At 46.7% G+C, this 19,563-nt stretch overlaps 1 protein-coding gene across 3 annotated transcripts in view; it reads left to right on the forward strand.

The window, feature by feature from the left end:
• Nucleotides 1–7,070: 7,070 nt before the first annotated feature.
• Nucleotides 7,071–19,563, forward strand: part of MEIS1 (Meis homeobox 1) — a 131,352-nt gene continuing 118,859 nt past the window's right edge. For 2 of the 3 annotated variants that reach the window (XM_054383831.1, XM_054383832.1), the window contains exons 1-7: nt 7,071–7,082; nt 8,779–9,005; nt 10,770–10,911; nt 11,467–11,517; nt 12,459–12,509; nt 14,121–14,267; nt 18,860–18,862. In XM_054383831.1, the coding sequence (XP_054239806.1) occupies nt 7,071–7,082; nt 8,779–9,005; nt 10,770–10,911; nt 11,467–11,517; nt 12,459–12,509; nt 14,121–14,267; nt 18,860–18,862 (633 nt within the window). The remainder of the gene's footprint in view (nt 7,083–8,778; nt 9,006–10,769; nt 10,912–11,466; nt 11,518–12,458; nt 12,510–14,120; nt 14,268–18,859; nt 18,863–19,563) is intronic. The other variant, XM_054383833.1, reaches the window with a different exon arrangement.

The following is a 19,563-nucleotide window of genomic DNA, read 5'->3' on the forward strand; positions in this document are numbered from 1 at the left end:
CACCTTTTTTTTTTTAGTTTTCATTTTTGTTGTTGTTTTTCTTTCTGGGAGAATTGTTGTGTAGGTAGAAGAGAGAGATGATGTTTAAATAGCTCTGCAGATCCATGTAGGGAAGTCAAGATGGAATTATGCAAAAGTCTAGGATGATACCCCCACAGATGCAGGTAGCATAGGTGGATTGGGGGGAAGTGAAGGGAGGTCTGGGCAGCTGGTAACTCTTGGAGCAAGGGGTTGCAGATCCCCTGACATGCTCCCCTGTCTCCCCAGCCCCAAACCCTCCCAGACACAGCTTCAGGGGCCGCAAGGAGGGTTGGGAATAGGATCTGGTGGGGCTGGGCTGAGCTTGAGGGTCCTGGGAGCATCCAGAGCTGCCCTAAACTCCTGCATGCTCTGGCAGGTACTGAGTTTTACTCCTTCTCTATATTTTTATTTTCTAAAGTGTGGGTGATTTAGACCCAAATATATTTAGTTTGTATCGTTTGCAGAAATGCATCTGTGGGACTTCAATGACAAACCCGAGCCTTCCCAGAGCCCTCCAGGGTTTCCTCCCCATCCCACTGTGCTTCCCAACCCCAGCTCCCGCTCTAGTTCACGCCGATCCTCTGCAAGTCGGCGTCAGAGGGAAGCCGAAAGAGTTCTGTAATGGGCTCATTAGCTGGGCTGAACACGGCTTAGGTAATAGGGATGGAGCAATACAGAGAATTAGTTTGGAGGAAAACATCAAATGGAAAGGCTCTGAAAAAACTCTGCTTGGCTCTAGCTCAGCCGAGGTGCCGTCAGATACCAAGATTCAGTTTCCTGTGGCTTCAGTTGGGATTTTATTTTGTTGCTCGCTAATTTGCTCCTCGTACTATGCCGCAAGCACTTTCAGGCTCGTTTTAAAGCGTAAGAGACTTCGTTCAAATTTTTAGGAGATGGGTTTTCAACTTTTTTTTTATACCAGGGGCTCCAGGGGCAGGATCGTTCAATTTCTGTTTTGACTCTGAGGAAAGCATCCGTAATCCCTTGCTGATTAAAAGAGAACAATCAGGCAGGTTGTTGTTTCCCTTCAAAAACTTCACTCGCAGAGACGAACTCAGAGCTGAATTTAGCCCAGTGGGAAAGTCTCCAGAAAAAAAAAAAAAAAAAAGATATCGAATATTTTAGGCTAATGTCACCCTCTGTTGAACTCTGGCAAGTGGCTCTGAAGGCAGAGAGCTGTCGGAGCTGATCTGCTACAAGTAATAGAAGACGGGTCCGTTTCTATCTTCATTTAATGTTTATTTACAACCCTTCGTGAGTCTCTCCGCTTTTTAGACTACGGGTGTGGATTGAGAATAGGAGCTTAGAGTCCCGGCTTCGAAAAAATCCTTGGAGTTTACGCAGACCACTAGATTTCCATCCACATGTAGACCATTAGATTTTCATCTCCATGTAGAGTGGGCTACTGACAGTAAATACCACAAAAGCTTTGCCTTTCACAGCCCCTCTGCGCCTCTCGCTTCGCAAAAGGGTGGGTTTTTTGTTTGGTTTTGGTTTTTTTTTAAGCTGGGTTTGTTTGTTGCTTGGGGTTTTGTTAAACAAAACCAAAAAAACACCTTTTTTACTTTTTTGGCGTCTCTTCTTGAACTTTTTTTTTTTTTTTTTTTTTTTTTTTGAGGAAGAGACCGTCCCAGGCGCCTCTCAGCAGAGAGCCAAATGGACAAGGAAAAGGGAGAGGGGAATTACCCAGGTTGGCTGCATCTGCCTGGCAGCGTTCGCGGCTCGGCCACAGGCAAAAGGCAACGTGTGTGCTTCGCCTAAACACAGACTAACGCTATGCTGGTGTAAACCACCCTCACCTCTCCCCCCCACGCACACCCCCTCCACCTCCTGCTGAAACACCAAAGAGGGGCTGCTGTGGAAGCATCAAACCGATCTCCTTCGCTCCCCTCCGAGAGCATCCTCGGGAACGGGAGCGTTCCCTCTGCCCCAAGGCTGCAGCCAGCTGGAGGGGAAGTTTGTAACCGTTTGCAAATATTTACCCCTTTCTTTTTAATTATTCCCCCCACATATTTAACTCATGTCCAGTTGTCTCCTGCGGGTACACTTGGCTTCATGTTTACCATATTCACCCCTACCCCCGCATTAAGGGACGCAACCGATTTCTTCACGCTCTGCACTCAATCCCGACGCGTTTAAAAAGTGGAGTGTTTTGTACAATTATACAAGTGTATCCGAAGGAAACAAGACTTTGTGTCTGTGGCTTTTCACTCCAGGGTCGCTTTTTTTCTTCTGCCGACAAATGCGGCGCCTCTGGCCCCCTCCAAATTGCCGAAAACTTGACTTTACTCCCACAGAAAGTTTGATGTTTCTGATTGCAGTTCCCCCGTCTCCCAGTAGGCGGCAGAAGAGCTCAAGCCTTCGGGTGCACCACAGGCGAGCAGCTCCTTTCTCTCAAATTAAGCAGCCAGAGTTTTACCAGCTATTTTTTTATTATCATAATTAATATTAATAATAATAAGTAAAATAATGTCAACAGCCAATGGAAGGGGTTTGGCATAGGTAGGGAGTAAAGAAAGGTGGCAGGCCGCTGGGCTTTAGATGCAGGTATCACTGCGCACACACCGCGGGGCAAAGCAGCGCTTCCCAATTAACACAAATAAACTTGTATATGGGATGAGCAAAAAATTAACACACACACACCCTCAGACCAGCCCAAATACTGTCGTGCCACCGGGATCTGGAGGGGTTTAAGCTGGTGTGTTCTATCGTAGCACGAAATAGGAAGGCACCAATGGGCAGGGGAACGGGGAGGCTTTGCTCTGCCTGGCCCCGACTACCCCGAGGTGCCGTTGCAGGGTGAACCTGCACCCCACCGCAGCTTTTTGTCTCTGAAAGGCTCTTTTTGTGTGCGTGTGCCTTCTCTCCATCTGCCGGCACCGCTGCCGGAGAAGGTGAAGTGACAAAAATCCCGGCCAGTAACTCATTTCCAACTTAATTTTATTAAAACACCCAAAAAACTATAGCACTGTTTAGAAAGTTTTAAGGCAACCGTAAATTTTATTGGAAATGTTTTATGAAGCCCTCCATTTAATTACTAAAAGACAAACACACACACCCCTACACAACTTCTGTAGAGGTCGGAGAGGGGGAGCGAGCAGCCATCCTCCCGCCCCTGCGGGCCGCTCCCGCGGGCTGCCGGGGATCCGGTCCCGCTTCTCCCGGTTCCCCCGGGCTGCCGGCGGATATCCAGGGCCTGAGATGTTATGCTGGGATGGCACAAAATGACCACAGGCCGGACCAGCCACTCTTTGTTTTGAGAGTCGGGAGCTAGTAAACAAACGTCGAAAACTCCCAGCGCTGCGCTTCATCTGCTCACTTAAATCCCTTCCAGTTAACCTCCTTTTATTATCACTTTTCCCCCGGCCTTGGGTCTGCCCTTTAATAGGTCTTTAAAGAGGGTTGAGGGTTTTTTTTTTCTCCCCCATCCCTCTTTCAACCGTTTCATCATGCTCTGACTTTTCGGGTATCTCCGCACGTATCTCTTCTCCCCCCCCCCCCCTCCCCCCCCTCCCCCTTATCTGAAGCATTCCTGGATTATCTCCCGGTCTCCTTTCAAACGCTTTCTTCTGCGTTTCTTGTTTGTCTCTTCTGCTTGTTCCCATTTCAGTTTTCAAATTTCAATATTAATGGTGAAAGAGCGCACTCGGATGCTAATTTACACACACAGAGCCCCCCTCCTCTCCTCCCTCCCTCACCACAAATTCCTGCTAGGAAAGCGGCAGGGAAGCCAGCTAGAAGACATTGGATTGTTCCTACGTATGACTAATTCTTTCCTTAAGCTGGGAAATTCAGTCTGATTAAAAGCCTCATTTATTATCCGATAAGCAAATGGACCCAGATTCCACATCGTGGAGGAGGCTCCCTTGCTCCCCAGATGCCTTTTTTTTTTTTTTTCCTCTCTTCTTCAGCTCTGTGGACCCCTCCTCGAAAGGCCCGTTTCCAGCCGGAAAGGGGATGTTCGAGGTTCTTGCGGGGACGCGGACCGCGCAGCAGAGCGCAACTTCCCGCGTTCCGCGGCGAGGCCGCTGCTCTGCCCCCGCGAACCACCTCTTTGCTTCTTTCCCCTTCCCTCTGTTCCTTTTCTTTTTCTTTTTCCACCGTGCCATGGGGAAGTGGCACTAGAGCCTAGCAAAACCAGCAAGTTCGGGGCAAAAATAGTAAGAAGCAAAGAGTCACTTTGGCTCCAAAAAGCAGAGTGGGGAGAGATGCCGCGCGGGGTCGGTGCAGCCGCAGCGGGAGTTCAGCGAGACAGCGCGGAACTGTCCATTTGCTTCCCCCACGCTCCTCCTTTTTAATAGATGATTAATTACTGCCTGGATTAATTTATTTTATTATTTTTCTATTTTTTTTTCTTTGTGGCCGGTGTATCGGAGGCAGAGAGGCGCGCAGCAAGCCCTCAGAGTAATAACTGTTTGCTAATTGTAAACCCCTTATCCAGAATGAGGTTTGGGCAAACAATTTGTCCGGCTGTAATGACGCTGTAAAAGTGTTTTAAACCAGTTTGCGCCGAATTAATCTCCTAAAGGGCCTGGTGGAGACGCTTAAAAAGGGTGTTGTTTGGGGATTTGGGGTTGGTTTTTAGGGGGTTTGTTTGGGTGGTTGTTTTTTTTTTTTCCATCATTCCTTTTTAGAAGGGCAAAGGAAAAAAGGATGGGGAGAGGGGGAGATAGCATCTCGGGGGAGTTAATATATGTGAGGTGGGGAATCGTTACCGAGCGCCGTTACCCCGGTAAATGGGTAGAGGGATCTTATCTCACTGCCATGGGTCGGCTCCCACCATGGGGCGGGGGTGTTAGTGTATGAAAATGGCTCTTACCTGAGAGATCTTTATTTCCCTCGCCGGGCTAAAAGTCTGGTCCTACTGGAAAGGGGAAGAGGGGGGTCGAAACGGGTTTCCCCGAAGTTTAAGATGTGGCGGCGGGGGCCAACCCCGGTACCCGGGTAGCGCACCAGCATCAGCCCTATCGCGGGGGGGATGGGGTTTACCGGAGGACACCGCCCCCTTCCCCATCATCTCACTCTGTGTATGTGTGTGTTCTCCCTCTTCCTCCCCTCATTTCCCGGGGAGGGGGTGGGGGGGGACGGACAACGACGCAGTAGATACGATAGGGTTGGGGTCCGCAGGTAACGACGGGGTGCGGGGGGGTTAAGGGATTGGTTCTCCGTTGCAAAACCGTCGGGGGACTAAGGGATGGCTGCGCTTTTAGCTGCGGGGATGGGGGGTACAGGGGGGCTGTTGCAAAGGCATCCTGGAGCACAACGAGGGATGCTAGTGGGGGGGGGTGGTGAGGGAAGCGAACCGGAGCGCCCCGCGGGCAGTGGTTCTGCTGGCCGCGGGGCGCTCCGGTTCGCTTGCACCATCCCCCCCTTGCCCCCCCCATGTCGCGCCGTTCCGAGCCCCGCTTCCCACTCGGACCAATCACAGTGCAGCCCATCGTTGATTGGTCATCGGCGGCACAGCGGCGGCGGCCGGGGGCTGGGTGAGCTCACTCGACCGGCGGCCGCGGGGGGAGCCCAGCGAGGGGCGGGTTGGCGGCGCGGCCCCCGGTGTGTGTGTGCGAGGGGTGGGGGGACGGACGGACGGTATTAGACAAAGGGAAGGGAAGCGATGAAGGGAAGGGGGGTGACAGCCATTGGGGAAAGAAGGGGGGAGCGAAGCGAAGGAATGAGGGGGTTGGGGGAATGACAAGCAGTGTACAAGGGGAAGAGGTGGCGGGGTTGAGGAGGGGAAGGGGGGGAAAGCGTCGCTGCGGGGCCTCAGGGCGGTTCGGCGCGCCCCCCTGCGCCGGTGGCGGAGTTGCTGGAGCCCAGCGCATTGTGTAAGACGCGACCTGTTATGGCCACCACTACTTCCGGGTTCCCGCAGTCTGCTCCAGCCCGGCGCTGCGCTGCGCTGGCCGCGGCGGTGGCGGCGGAGGACGCCCGGCAGCAGCGGCAGCGGCGGCGGCGGCAGCAGCAGCGGCAACAGCGGCAGCAGCGCCTCTTTTCCTTTTTCCCCCCCCTCCCCTTTTCCCCTTCCCTCCCTCCCCTTCTCCCTCCTTCCCTCCCCTCCCCTTCTCCCCTCCCCGCTGCCCTTCCTCTCCGCGCCCGCCCCGCACGGCAAACCCCGCGCCCGGGCCCGCCTCCGCCTCCGCCAGCCTCGCCCGGCCAACCGCGCAGGGGCAGAGCGAGCCGGAGCCGGCGAGGAATTAGGAGCGATCCGAGGAGGAGCGAGAGAAAAGAGAAAAAAAAAAAAAAAGCCAACCAAAAAAAACTAAAAAAAAAAAGCCAACCAAAAAAAAAATCCAACCAACCAACCCCATCATCATCATCATCATAACCATAATAAAAGGAGAGCCGGCGCGTTAGAGAGCCTTTTTAATTTTTAATTTTTCCCCCTCCTCTTCCTCCTCCTCCCTCCTCGATTTTTAATTTTTTTATTACAATTTTTTTCTCTGTTTTTTTTCTTTCTTTTTTTTTTTTTTTTAATTTTTTTGGGGGGGTGAGCGCGCTCGAAAAATTAACATTTTTTGAGGTGTCCTGCGCGGTGGGAGCACACGCAGCGGATCATCATCAGTCATTCACCACCTTGACAACCTCGCCTGTGATTGACAGCCGGAGTGGCAAAAAGCCATGAGACTTGGTAGTTGGGTTTGAGGGGCACTTTAAAAAAAAAAAAAAAAAAAAAAACTGATTTGGGGAAAGGATATTTGCTTTCGCCCCGCTGCTGTCTTGGAAACGAGAGAGGGAGAGTAAGAGAGAGAGACAGGGAGAGAGGAAAGAAAGAAAGAAAAAAGAAGGAAGGAAGGAGGGAGAGTTGATTTTTTTTTTTTTTTTTCTTCTTCTGATTTTTTTTTTCCTCCTTTTTTAATGCTGAGTTACCGTATCGCTTCGCTGAGATCCAGCAAGCAGAAGATTTTACTCGATTGCTTCCATTGCTGGCGACGCTAAGGGATTTTTGCATTTTTTTGGGGGGTGAGGGGGGGGAACTTCGCGTTTCTTTCTTTTCACACTGGCCTTAAAGAGGATATATTAGAAGTTGAAGTAGGAAGGGAGCAAGCAGGCCGATGGCGCAAAGGGTACGTATTAAAAACCAAAAAATAATGGATTTTTGAATGTGAAATAATAATATTGAAACGTGGCTTGACAGAGAGGCTGCGGGGGGAAAAAGTTTCTTCTTTTTTTTTTTTTTTTTTTTTTTCCCCTCTTCCTCTTTGGAACGGGGGGCACAAAGCAGTGTCCTGCAGCGGGGAGAATTTATCACTTGTAGGCTTGAAACCTGTATATATTGATATTTTCTTGGTTCTTTTACTCCCCATCCCGGATCTCTCTCGGAAAAGGCAAGCTTTCTATACATTAATGACATGCAGGCATGTAAGTGAATATGTCCGAGCCTCTGTATTTGTTGGTTTTGTAGCTCTAGTTCTACCAATGTCTTTTTTAAAGTCACTAGTGCTTGAAATATTTGAATGTGTGCATGTCTCTGAGCATTTTCCTGTGTTAGTGATGATATACTGCTTCAGTTTCAGAAGATAACTTTTAGCTGAGAGTAAGCACAACTTTTTTTTTTTTTTCTCCTCCTTTTTTATTTTCAGTTACAAAAGGTGCAGTGCAATGGAGGGAGGGGGGAAGCGCTTTTAAAAAGATAGTCACTTTAATTGGAATTAGAGGTTAGCAGCATGTACTGCCCATGTGTATTGTTGTTTCTATTTTAGATGCGAGCTTCTGTGTTTTTTCCCTTCCAACTACCTCCTAAATTGAAGTTTTGAGGAGAAATTAAAAAAAAAAAAAATAGCCAGAGTCGGGGCGAGGAGGGATTTGGGGAGGGAAAAGAAGTTCACTTGGAAAAGAAGTTTTCTTGCTTAATTTGCCTGCAGCCCCTCCGAGTGCTGGTTGGGAAAGAAAGTTCTTCTGCTGACAACTTGCCTTTTACTCTTTCGGTCCAAGCAAGTGTCAGGGATCTTTAAAAGTGTTTATTCACACCTTCGCTTTTAATAGATGAAAAGTGGCCGTTTCCCCCCGCTGCCTGGGAACCGCATTAGCTTTCGCTCCTTAATCTTTAACAAAGAAAACTCTTTTTTTTTAAAAAAAAAAAAAAAAAAAAGGCATTCCCAAAATCCCGAGAGCCCGGGCAAACGTTTCCAGCTTTTCGGCTTTAAAAGTGCATTCGCGTGGAATTGCTGGAAACCCCCAAAATCGCTCCTTTTTTTTTTTTTTCCCTTTTTTTTTTTTTTTTTTTTTCTTTTTGGCCGCTGCTGAACTTTTTTGCATCCTCTCGCTGGGTTAGGTACCTGACTTCTTATCAGCAAGGAAAGTTTAGCGGAAGGAGGCTTGGGCTTCGGGATCTGCTTCCATTCACAAGGTGGGGTTTGGGAAGTTTGGGGTGGGGAGCTCTTTTTCCTCTTTTTTCCCCCCTCTTTTCAATATTTTTAGTTTTTTTTCTTATTTCTCCTCCGTCCCAAACGCGGAGAATTTCGAGTCGTGCCAGGCAACCGGGCCGGAGCAGCCCCGGCCTGGAGAGGTGTTTCGTTCCTCGGGGCCGGTGTGGGTATTTTAGGAGTGGAGGGGCGAACAACCGACGTTGCGGAGCCCGGGCTTACCCCTGGGGGGAAAGTAGCTTCTCCCCGGGTGAGGAGGGAGGAAGGACCAGACACTGGGAGCGGGGCTGCTGCCTCCCCCACCTCCTTTTTCCCCACCTCCCTGAGAGCTCCCCCCCCACCCCTCGGCCCCCCCAACCCCTTCTCTGATGCCTGTCTGCTCTCTTGTGCCCCGCAGTACGACGAGCTGCCCCACTACGGCGGCATGGAGGGGGTGGGCATCCCCACCACCATGTACGGGGACCCCCACGGCGCCCGCCCCATGCAGCCCGTCCACCACCTCAACCACGGGCCGCCGCTCCACTCGCACCAGTACCCGCACGCCGCCCACGCCAACGCCATGCCCCCCGCCATGGGAGCCTCCGTCAACGACGCCCTCAAGAGAGATAAAGATGCCATCTACGGGTAAGTGCAGCGTAACTTGCGCGGAGTAGGCGCTTGGGTCGGGGGGAGAAAGGCTAAGGGGATGTGCGGGCCGGGCTGCGTCTGTGCGGGATGGGGAAAGGTGGGTTGGGGCAGTGCTGCGCGGAAAAAAAGACCGTGTTCTTAACTTTTATTAGCGTTATAGTTGTTATTATTACTATTTTGAAAAGAGGAGGGAGAGAGAAAGAGGGTTGGGGTGCCTCTGGTGCGGGGAACAGCGAGAACTCCAAGAAAATGGGAGCTGGAGTTGCTGAAGGGGCAGGAGGTATCACCTCGGCGAGGAGGAGAAAGGGGAAGAGGAGAAAAATAATATTCCCAGGGCACACAACCTGTGCTGAGTGGTAAAATCTCTGCAGGGAGTTTAAGAGCAAGGAGAGTTTGTAGTGCTTCACTCAACTTTCCACCTCGTTCATCCCTCCTTTAAGGGATGAAGGGAGGATTCAAGGGATGCTGCTCTCCTCTCTTTTTTTTTTTTTTTTTGTTACTGTTTTGTTTGTTTTCTTTTAATTTTAACATTTTAAAACTTTTTTCCTTTTTTTTTTTTTTTTTTTTTTTTACCCGATATTATTGAATGCTGCTCTCTGTGGCAGCTTGCACAGCAGTTTCTAGGCCGCTGGGATGGGAGCTGATGGCTTACACTGGGAGTTAAAATGAGTTTGAAGGGAAGTTTAAGAGCCTTTTAAAATCGCTTCTCCTTAATCAGAGAGGAGAAAGGGGGAGGGGGTGTTTAAAAAAAAAAAGGAAAGAAAGAAAACCATGCAGTTTGCTTGCTTTATGGGTTTATCAGAAATCTGTAGGGTTAGTTTAAAGTCAAGTGATGTTCGGTACCCAAAGGGAAAAAAAATAGGAAAAGAAAGTATAAAGCCCAGGGGAAAAAAAAAAAACCTCCCCGTTATAAATATACATATATACGTGTGTGTGTGCCCACGCTTATTTATTTATTTAAATTATTAAACGGCCGAGGGAGCCAGACGCACACACAGCCCTTCTCCTGGGGAGGCTTTAAAGCTGGGAGAGCCCAAAAACACCTGGATCCCAGTGCAGCTTGGGGGAAGGGGTGGGGGAAGAGCAGAGGGCCAGGCTGGGCAGCCCGGCTTAGTTAGCACTGGGTAGGTTTAGAGGCTTCATTTATTTTGTAATTTGGATGGGTGTTGTTTCTCTTTCTTTTTCTTTTCTTTTTTTTTTTTTTTTTTTTTTGTGCTCTGGGATCCCTCCCCCCACCCTTTGCCCGCAGCAAATCCTCCAGCAGAAAATGGGAATGAAAAGCGTGAAAGGCAGAAGTGTCCATCTAGATATTTTGATTTTATTATTATTTTTTATTTTCCTATAGACAAGGAAAGTTAATTCAAAATGGCTGCTAGAACCGGCTTGGGTTTTATTCTTAGCTTGTCCTAAGGTTGTAGGAACAATATCTGCGAGCAGATAACAGTGAAAGGCCGAGGAGGGGCTGGAGAGATGCCGGGCTGCAGGCTGTGGGAAGGGACTGGGAGGCGACGTGGGGTGTCAGAGCCCCCCTCGGTGTGTACCCCCTTCTCCAGGCAAGCTGCTGTGGGGCTACCTACTGTTATGTTTGGGGTTTGGGGTTTGGGTTTTGTTTGTTGGTTTGTTTTCGGTTTTTTTTTTTTTTTTTTTTTTTTTTTGTGGGGTTTTATATTTTTTTGGGGGGGGGGGGGAGTTGTATGATTTTTTTTTCTTGGTGTTTTTTTTCCCCCTCTGTGTGTGTGTGACTATTGTATTTTCTTTCAGACATCCCCTGTTCCCTCTTTTAGCACTGATTTTTGAGAAATGTGAATTAGCTACATGCACACCCAGGGAGCCCGGGGTAGCGGGAGGCGATGTTTGCTCCTCTGAGTCTTTCAATGAAGACATAGCAGTGTTCGCCAAACAGGTCAGCAAAAAAAAAAAAAAAACAACAAAAAACACCAAGCAAACGGGTTGAAACTGTTTAAAAAAAAAAAAACGCAACAAGAAAAACAAGTCTCTGTTGAGATAAAGATGCGCATTTCCCACTCCCCCCTCTCTTGCTGCAAGAGGCATTAAAAAAAAAAAAAAAAAAAAGAAAAAAAAAAAGAGGCAAGCCCGACCAAAACACAACGAACAAAAATCGGGAAATCTCGGCATTTATCACCCCCTTAAAGAAATGAATTGAGCGGAGCCTAGCCGGGAGTTTCGCTGCGCGGCTCCCGAGAGCCGGGCCGGGCTTTTCCCGGGAAGCTCCGTAGGTATTTTTCGGTGTGTTTGATTCCACTTGTTCAAGTGTTTGGCTTGATGTACTAAAATCCAGCAGTCAGGGCTTTGCACGAAAGGTTACATAATGGACCCGACAGTGTAATGAAGCAAGAAATAATAACGTCTGCTTTTGCTGCTTCCATATTTCAAATCTTTTTTATTATTTATTTTCCCTCCCCCCCCCTCCCCTTTTCCTCCCCTTTCTTATATTTAGATCCGAGCAGAGAAACCCCTCTTTTCCTCTAATCCTGAACTGGATAACTTGGTAAGAGTTAACAACACTTATTCCTCTCCCCACACCCCCACCGCCACCCTCCCTTCCCTTCTCTTCCCATTTATTTTTTAATTATTTACAAAAAAAATCCCAAAGCAACCAAACAAAAAACCTTCCTCTGATTTCTGGAGAGGTGGTTTTGATGGTGTTAAATTGACAGTTTCTCACGTGGATTTCTCCCCTCCCCCCCTTTTTTGTTTTAATGATTGTTTTTATAATTACAAGTAAATATAGTGCGGTAATCGCAGGGAAGTGGGGGGAAAAAATGTGTGTGTGTGTGTGTGTGTGTATATATATATATATATATATATATATGTAAAAATCCCATAAGGATAGACAAAAAGCAAGCCCCCCCATCCAGATGGGATCTTGTGGGCTCGGTGACACGCTCACCAACCAACCCAAGAGGAGCGTGGATTTCCCCACGAACCTTTGAAGCAACTCGATGGGAAACGTGGAAGGTTGCTGTGGATGGAGATGCACTCAAATTCTGTTGCCTTTTTTTTTTTTTTTTTTTCCTTAAGGATAACTGTTTGGTAGGAGCCTTGCTCCCTCTTTTGCAAGGCGAGGGGCCAGTGATGGTAGGATTGGTTAGGGTTTTTTTTTTTTTGGTAGGGAAATGTTTATGAGCCGTATAATTTAGCTGCTTCGTTGCAATGGGGATCTCTTTTTTTTTTTCTTTCTTTCTTTCTTTCTTTCTTTCTTCTTCCCCCCCCCCCCCCCTTTCTCTTGGTTAACTCTAGATAGCTTCTCGTTAAAGAGCGCACAAAGCCACCGCTATTAAGTTTTAGTGTTATTGCCATAAATCAAAACAACTTTTTATTTACTACTTAGAGAAAAGTCGAGCTACAAAGTGCGGCAGGGGCGGCTTGTGGGAAATACCCTCAAATCCAGGAACGAGATAAATATTCATCTTGTTTGTATCTTTGCAGATGATTCAAGCCATACAAGTATTAAGGTTTCATCTGTTGGAATTAGAGAAGGTAATTTTTGTCTTTCTTTCTCTCTCCATCTCTCTCTTTCTTCCTCTTCTGTTTCAGTGCTGCTGAAGTTCAGGCTTCTGGTAAATTTGCATAAATGTCTTTCTTTCTGGTAATTAGTGTCAAGACCAATCTTGGCGTCCATTTCTCTTCACAGTTTAATTACAATTTCAGCTTCTAAACCCGGGCTCTCAAACGCCCAGGCCTTGTGTTCGTTGTAATACTTTGCTGGCTTTGTATAAATAGTTGCAGTTCTGTGGTGAGGCTCCAAATGGTTGGTTCAGCCAAGCCCCTGAAATTGGGTTTGGGTTTTTTTTTTTTTTTTTTTAAAGTGAAAAATTATTGTTTAGTTTTTTATTTTCTGCATGGTGGTAGGGAAGAGACTTAAGTTGCGATATAGCTGGAATGGGGGGAGACTTTTAAATTTTTTTTGTTTTGTTATTACTTAATATTTATTTTTAAGAGCCATCTGCAGGTCAGGCTCAGGGCATGGATTGTCCTGTAACATTTTGCAGAGACAAAGCAGAGTTGATTGTTGGTGTCTGTCTCTTGTTCCTGGGAATATTGTACATCTCCGAGCAGAAGAAAGAGATTGCAGCCTAAGTGCAGGGGGAGTTGTTGGGTTTTCTTCTTGTTTTCTTTTTATTTTTTACCTTTTTTTAAAAATTTCTTTTTATTACAATTTTGCTGGCTATTTGATAAAATCTTAGGAGGGAGAATGCTAATTTCTAAGGTGGTGGTGTCACCCGAGCTCCCATTAAATTGGGAGCACGCTCTGGTTTCCTGAAAATTTTTTACGTGTCATTGATAGCTGGCCTAAGAAGAGAATTCCCTTTCTCCTAAAAATAAACATTTTGAGAGGTTTTTAAATAGCTGAAAAGTTTCTTGGGAGCCTCAGCCACTTTATCTAACCATAACTGGCAGGTTGTTCTTGCTCTACCCAAAATGTGTTCAAATCCACCCATTAATAGAGGGGGGCTCAAGTACCAGTCTGTCAGAGCGACTGGGGATTTCAGGGGCATTGGTGCCTGTGATGTATTTCAGCCCATGGGGAATTTTATTTATTTAAATTTTTATAAAATACTCTTTCCCCCCTTCACTCCACTCCCACCCTGTCCTGATACCCCTTTGGAAAGGGTTTATGATGAAATAACCGGATTGAAATTAAATAGTTTACCTTAAATGTCACCCATGCAGGTCACCTCTCTAATGGCCACAGCTCCGGGAGCAGATGAATTTAACACGGGTGTTGAATATGTTGTAGCCTGTGAATCATCTTGTCACTGTCAATTTTCTGGGATATCTCTATTTTGCGAGAAAAGAAAGTTATTCCTAATTCTGGATGCGTCTAGAGGTCTCGGGGGGATAATTGCAGTGTGTTTCCCCTATTTAGGACTTTTGATGTCACAGGGGTGAAGGGGGGAGACTGGTTGCACTTGTCAATTTTACTTATGTATTCCTGATTATATTTTCTTCCTTCCCCCCCCCCCCCTTTATCTTTTTCCCTCCCTCCTTTTTTCCCCTTTTTTTTTCTTAATTTTGTTGTTTTTGCTTTGTTTATTTGTTTATTTCTCTTCTCTTTTTTTCCCCCTTTTAACCTCTGTCATAATGTAGGTACACGAATTATGTGACAATTTCTGCCACCGGTATATTAGCTGTTTGAAAGGAAAAATGCCTATCGATTTGGTGATAGACGATAGAGAGGGCGGATCAAAATCGGACAGTGAAGACATAACAAGATCAGCAAACCTAACAGATCAGGTATGATCTTGTACGCTGAAATTTGTATGCAGATCGCTCGCCGGGTCACTACGCCTCCTTTTTATTATTTGCATATGATTAAGTCCCTTTTAGATAAATTTCCATCGAAATGAAAATTTTTGTGAGTAATGTGGCTATTATTGCTTCATTAAGGCTTGCTCCCGGATTCGACCCGGCGAGATGAGCTTGTAAAAGCGTCGCCTCCAAACTCGACCTGTTTCTTGTCGCTTTTTATTTTTGTCTTTTTTTATTTTTTTTTTTTTATTTACCCTTTGCAATGATGGAAGTGCTTACCCGGGAATGGCTGGCTTCTTGGTGGCTTGAGGAAAGGGAAAGGAAAGGCTGGGAGGCGTTTTGCCCAAAATTAGAGGAAAATCCGAGATAGGTGGTCCTGGGGAAGGACAGAGAGGGTTTGAAATCTAGCAAATGCTGGCTATTTTCTTCCCGTCTCTACGGTTCATTAGTCCGTCTTGTCAGTTTTCCTTGGCCGAACGCTTTTAGACTTCAGTGAACATTGCTTTGTGCACGCCTGCCTGCTGCAAACGCGTCCATTTTATTTTACTTAATAGAAAGGAAGAAAAGAAAGAAGGGGGGAAGGAGAGTGGGGGCTCAAAAAAAAAAAAAAAACAACAGAAATCACCACGGAGGAAATCAAATGGGACCCCGGGTTTTAAATTCTCATCCTCCATCTTTCGAGGTTTTTAACCCCTCTCTTGAAAAATACAAAGATCTGAACTTCCCCCACTCCAAACCAAGCCGGCAAAGCCTTATCCTGGTGTCCAGGTTTTGTCTGGGATGGTTCGAACCTTTAATGCCGGCTTGCAGCCGATGTGGGAAACAGGGATGACTTGGGAAAGCTGGCTGTCTCCTCTCCCCTTCGGCTTCCCTTGGGTCTGTTTCCTCTGCTGGGCTTCTTGCCTTTCTGTAGCGGCGTTTGGGGCTACATGCAGGAGATGCCCGGAGCTAAATTAAAGCTCCTGAATGGTGGAAGGGGCTGAGATTTGGCTTTTAAAATTTTTTCCGAGTAGGGTAAAACTGCGGGATTTTCCCAGTGGGTTTGCTGTCTCTCAATGGAAGGGGTAGTAGCGCCTTGGCTACGAGAGAGGGGACACGCGCAGTTCCCTCCCTCCCCCCCCAAATCCTCGACTAACCCCCCCACTCCCCAATTATTTCTTCGTAAATATAGTCTTAGGAGTAATCAGCTCCCGACTCTGGAGGTTTCCTTTTGTTCAAGCAAGGCGCAGTCAAGCAGACAGGACTTTCCTGAGCCCCTCTGCCATTATCACCAGCACTGTCAGCCAGAGTTACCCTATAGATTACCCGACTGAAAAGTGCCTTGCAACTGGGTCTTAAATATTTTCTCCTCTCCTCCAAAGGTTTGTCGGGCTGCCGGTAGGCACAGGGGGAGGCAGGCTTGAAAGAAGAAGGCACGAACTTAAAGAAAAAAACAAACCAAACAACCAAACCCAGGCGTTTATGGGGTACTTTCCCCCCCCCTCCCCCCCGCCCCCACCTTCCAATTTTGCTGCGAAGGAGGGAAAAGCAGTTAAGGAGGTGGCCCCCCCTTTAAAGGCAGGGGAGCTTTAAAACGAGGAGGGGGTTGCCTAGCGGAGGGGAAGCTCGGCTCGCTGCTGTTGAATAAAAATTGTAATCCAACAAGTCTAACTAGAAAATGGGTTTCTAAAAGCTCTGGAGTGCTGGGTACATAAAGCTATTTGAGCAAATTACAAGAATCGCTCAGGGGCACGAATGAAATCAACACTTTAATTGCCTCCAAAATGAAGATTTATATCCCATTTTTTTCCCGACGAATCATTATTTTATTAAAGAGAAAGCTAAATAAATGAAGCTGTAGTTTTGGGGTTGTGAAGGGGAAGGGGGTTGTGTCGTGTGTCCCCCCCCAACCCCGTTCTCTCCTTTCCCTCCTGCCTTGTAAGCCACGAGCGAGGATATTGCGTGCCCGCCGCCTGCCGCTTTCCCGCTAGGCGGGACCGGGTGGGCCCTCCCGGGGTACCCCGGCCCCCTTACGCGGGGCAGGGGTGGCCGTGCAGCCCCTTTTGCTTCCTCGGAGCTACGCGGGCAGTGGGGCTTCGCTTTCCTTGCCGAAGAGAAAAAATCGCCCGTCCTGCCGCCCCCCCGTTTCCCGCCACCCCCCCCCCCCCCCCACTTCGGGCCGCGGAGGTTGCGCGGAGCGTGTGTTGCGGGGAGTTTTACCGGCGGATGCGCAGTCGTCCGCGTTCCCCACCCCTCCGTCCCCAGTAAACTCCAGTGCCAAGGCTGGCAGTATCAGGGCCCTAATGGTTAAATAATAAGGTGTTGAGTGCTTGTCGCTGGGGCGGCTAATTAGGATGTCCCTGCGCGGTGCGTGTTTATGGCTGTGCGTCCCCGGGATGCGCGGGTGCGCAGGAGCCGGCTTGGGGGGAGGTGAGTGAGAGAGAGAGGCAGTGGCTGCAGCTAGGACCGGGTGGGTTGTCCCCACAGCCTGCCCACACCTGGGCTTTTGAGAATAGTAAAAGAGTAAAGTATGTAAAAGCTTTTATTAAGGATTTCATTGTGTTTTCCTCTATTGTGGTAGTAAAGGTTACAGTTAACAGGGTAAGGGTTGGATGTTTTCGTGTTTTGGTTTTATTTTTTTTTTAATTTAAATTGATTGGTTTCTCCCTTATTTATTCTTTCCTTATAGGCCCCTCAATGCCAGTGCTTTTCAGTCCCCCTGGTTAATGGAAAGCAATGACACTAATGCTAGATTTTTGCAAAGTAAAGCCCCGTAACACTGAGCATTGTTCGGTGATTTAACTAGCTCAGTGGCAATAGGTCACTAAAATAGCATCCTTCTCCCACGGGCACGACCCCGCTGCCTGCCAGGGTAGGACCTGAAGAGATCTTGTTTACCATCTCAGCTCCAGAAGTACAAGGCAGGAGTTTGAGGGATAATTGAACTGGAGATCAACCAGGTTCTGGGACTTTAAAAACCCGAAAGAATTGCACCCATCCTCAACATTTCAAAATAAACCTTTATTTAATCATTAGCTTTTTAAACATTTGCGTGTTTAAATTTTCAAATGTTTGTCAGAGCCCAGAAAGATTTAAAACACAGCTGTTGTGTGAGGCGGGTGGAAAAACTCCCTCAGATTAAAACAAAACAAACTAAAACAAAACAACAACAACAAAAAAGCCCAAACCTGAAGGAAAAAAAGCAACACCCAAGAGTGTCTGCAATCAGATAGCAGAAATTCAGTTTCTTAGGTAAATCCTAAACTAATACCATGGGCTTGTTTTCTTGGAGCCACATCACCTTGGCACCCAGGTGCTGTAGTCCAAACTGTAAAAATTCCCCTACAAGAGCATGTCTACAGAAAGTCCTTTAAGGAAAGCAGCCTACAAAGTAGCCACCGCATCCAAATAAAGTACATTAGCAGCAGAAGATAGATTTTTATGGGGACAAACCAGTATTTTCTTATGGCAAATGGACTTGTTGAGCAAATCCACAGTGGTATTCCTTGACCAAAAAAAAAAATTATAATTTAATAACGCTCAAGCCAATTACGTGTGCAGAAACTTGTAAAGGCAAATCGGCAAAGAGCCAAATTCCTATAGGGACCAGGAGGGAAATGATCAAAAAATGAACATGAAATAAGACTTCCTGTAAGACGGTCCATAATTCAACATTATTTGACTCCACTGTCAGGGAAATTGTTGAAGGATAGTAAACTGATACTGGAGCCTCAGTAATTTTTTGTTACAGTCTTAAATGTTTGCAACTCTGGCGTTTTAGATGGCCGCTTCTCGAGTGATAGTGTATCATATATATATGTGTGTATAATAAAGCAACACTTTTATGTTGCAAGAGATTTATTTTGAATGTGTGCAAGTTGCAGGGTTTCTCCCAACAAAATGTGAATAGACCAGCGGCTTGGTTCTTATTTATTTATTTATTTGTTTATTTACTCATTTTAAATGGGGAAAATGGCTTAAAATGTGTTCTTGAGAAAGAAAGCATCAGGAACGGGAGTGGGATATACTGCGTGTGTGAAGGTGGCTGGCTTGTTTAGGGCAATGACCAGTTATGATTACACTAACTTTGTCCAAATACCTCAAATCTATTAGCTATACGTTGAAGCCACCACAAAAATAATTCCTTGTGGGGGAAAAAAAAGTGTGTGTGTGTGTATATATATGTATACATATAAATACTGAGATATACTGTTTTACTTGTGGACTTCTTCCCAGGCGTTTTAAAACCGTGTGTGGTTTTAAGCGGGGTGAGCTAAGAATATTATTGCCTTGGGTATGTCTACTCCATATTGGAGGAGCAGGCATCAAAATAATAGATGCAGTGCAGAGGGTGCAAGGTGGAATTAATATCTGTATAATAAAAGAGTTACAGCCAAGCAGGACTTGGAGGAGAACAATAAAACAACATTTAAAGGACTCCCAAAACTTAATTTTCTTCCTCTGACTTTGTTCCACCTTGAGCCAGCGACTCCTTTTTTGTTTGTTTGGGGGAAATTACTAATTTAGAGGTTTTTTGCTGTGATGTTTAGGTGTTGTTATCATGCCCAAGTTTGGCAGCATATTTAATGTAAGGATAGAATGTGTAAATGTGTACTCCGGGTCTGTTCTCACATGAAACCCTGTGGCTGAAATTGTATTAGCAAAAGAGTGTTTCTGCGTTTCCATAGATGAGTAAATGTATTGTGAAGTAGACATGAGATAGAATATATTCTCTTTAATTTATGATTTCAATTCAAGAAGCTTTGCTGGGTTTGGTTTTGCTTTCTTTCTCTTAAATCATTCAAGAGTCCGAATGTATCCGTCCTTACAACTGGTTGTAACATTTGCTGCTTTCCTGAAGTTGCACGCTCAAGTCTAACTTCCCATGTAAAATTTTCCAAGGCAAACTAACCTTCTGTAGCAAAGGATAGTTTAATTTCCTCTCTCTTTTTTTTTTTTTTTCTTTCATCCCTTTCAATGTAAAATCTGACAGAGCTATGTTCAGACTCCAGGTAACCCTGGAACTTGTCCTAACCATTTGTGAGCGTATTCCGAGGTGTTCCCGTAAGCAGGAGCTCGCGCTGTCTTTGCGCTGGGGATCACAGAATTGGTATTTTGGAGCAATTTAGAGATTTGCAAGGAAGTTATGGGGGGAAAGACTGAGTTTTACCTTGAATTTAGACTTTACGGCTGAGGGTTTGAGTCTTCCCTAGCTGCTCGTGCGCAGGTACATGGGCACTGCGTGCGGAAGGGTTGGTGTAGCCCAGAGCAGGCAATTTCAGCCCTTCCAAAAGTCAGCTTC

This window comes from Indicator indicator, chromosome 9, assembly GCF_027791375.1.
Source record: "Indicator indicator isolate 239-I01 chromosome 9, UM_Iind_1.1, whole genome shotgun sequence".
NCBI classification, from domain to species: domain Eukaryota; kingdom Metazoa; phylum Chordata; class Aves; order Piciformes; family Indicatoridae; genus Indicator; species Indicator indicator.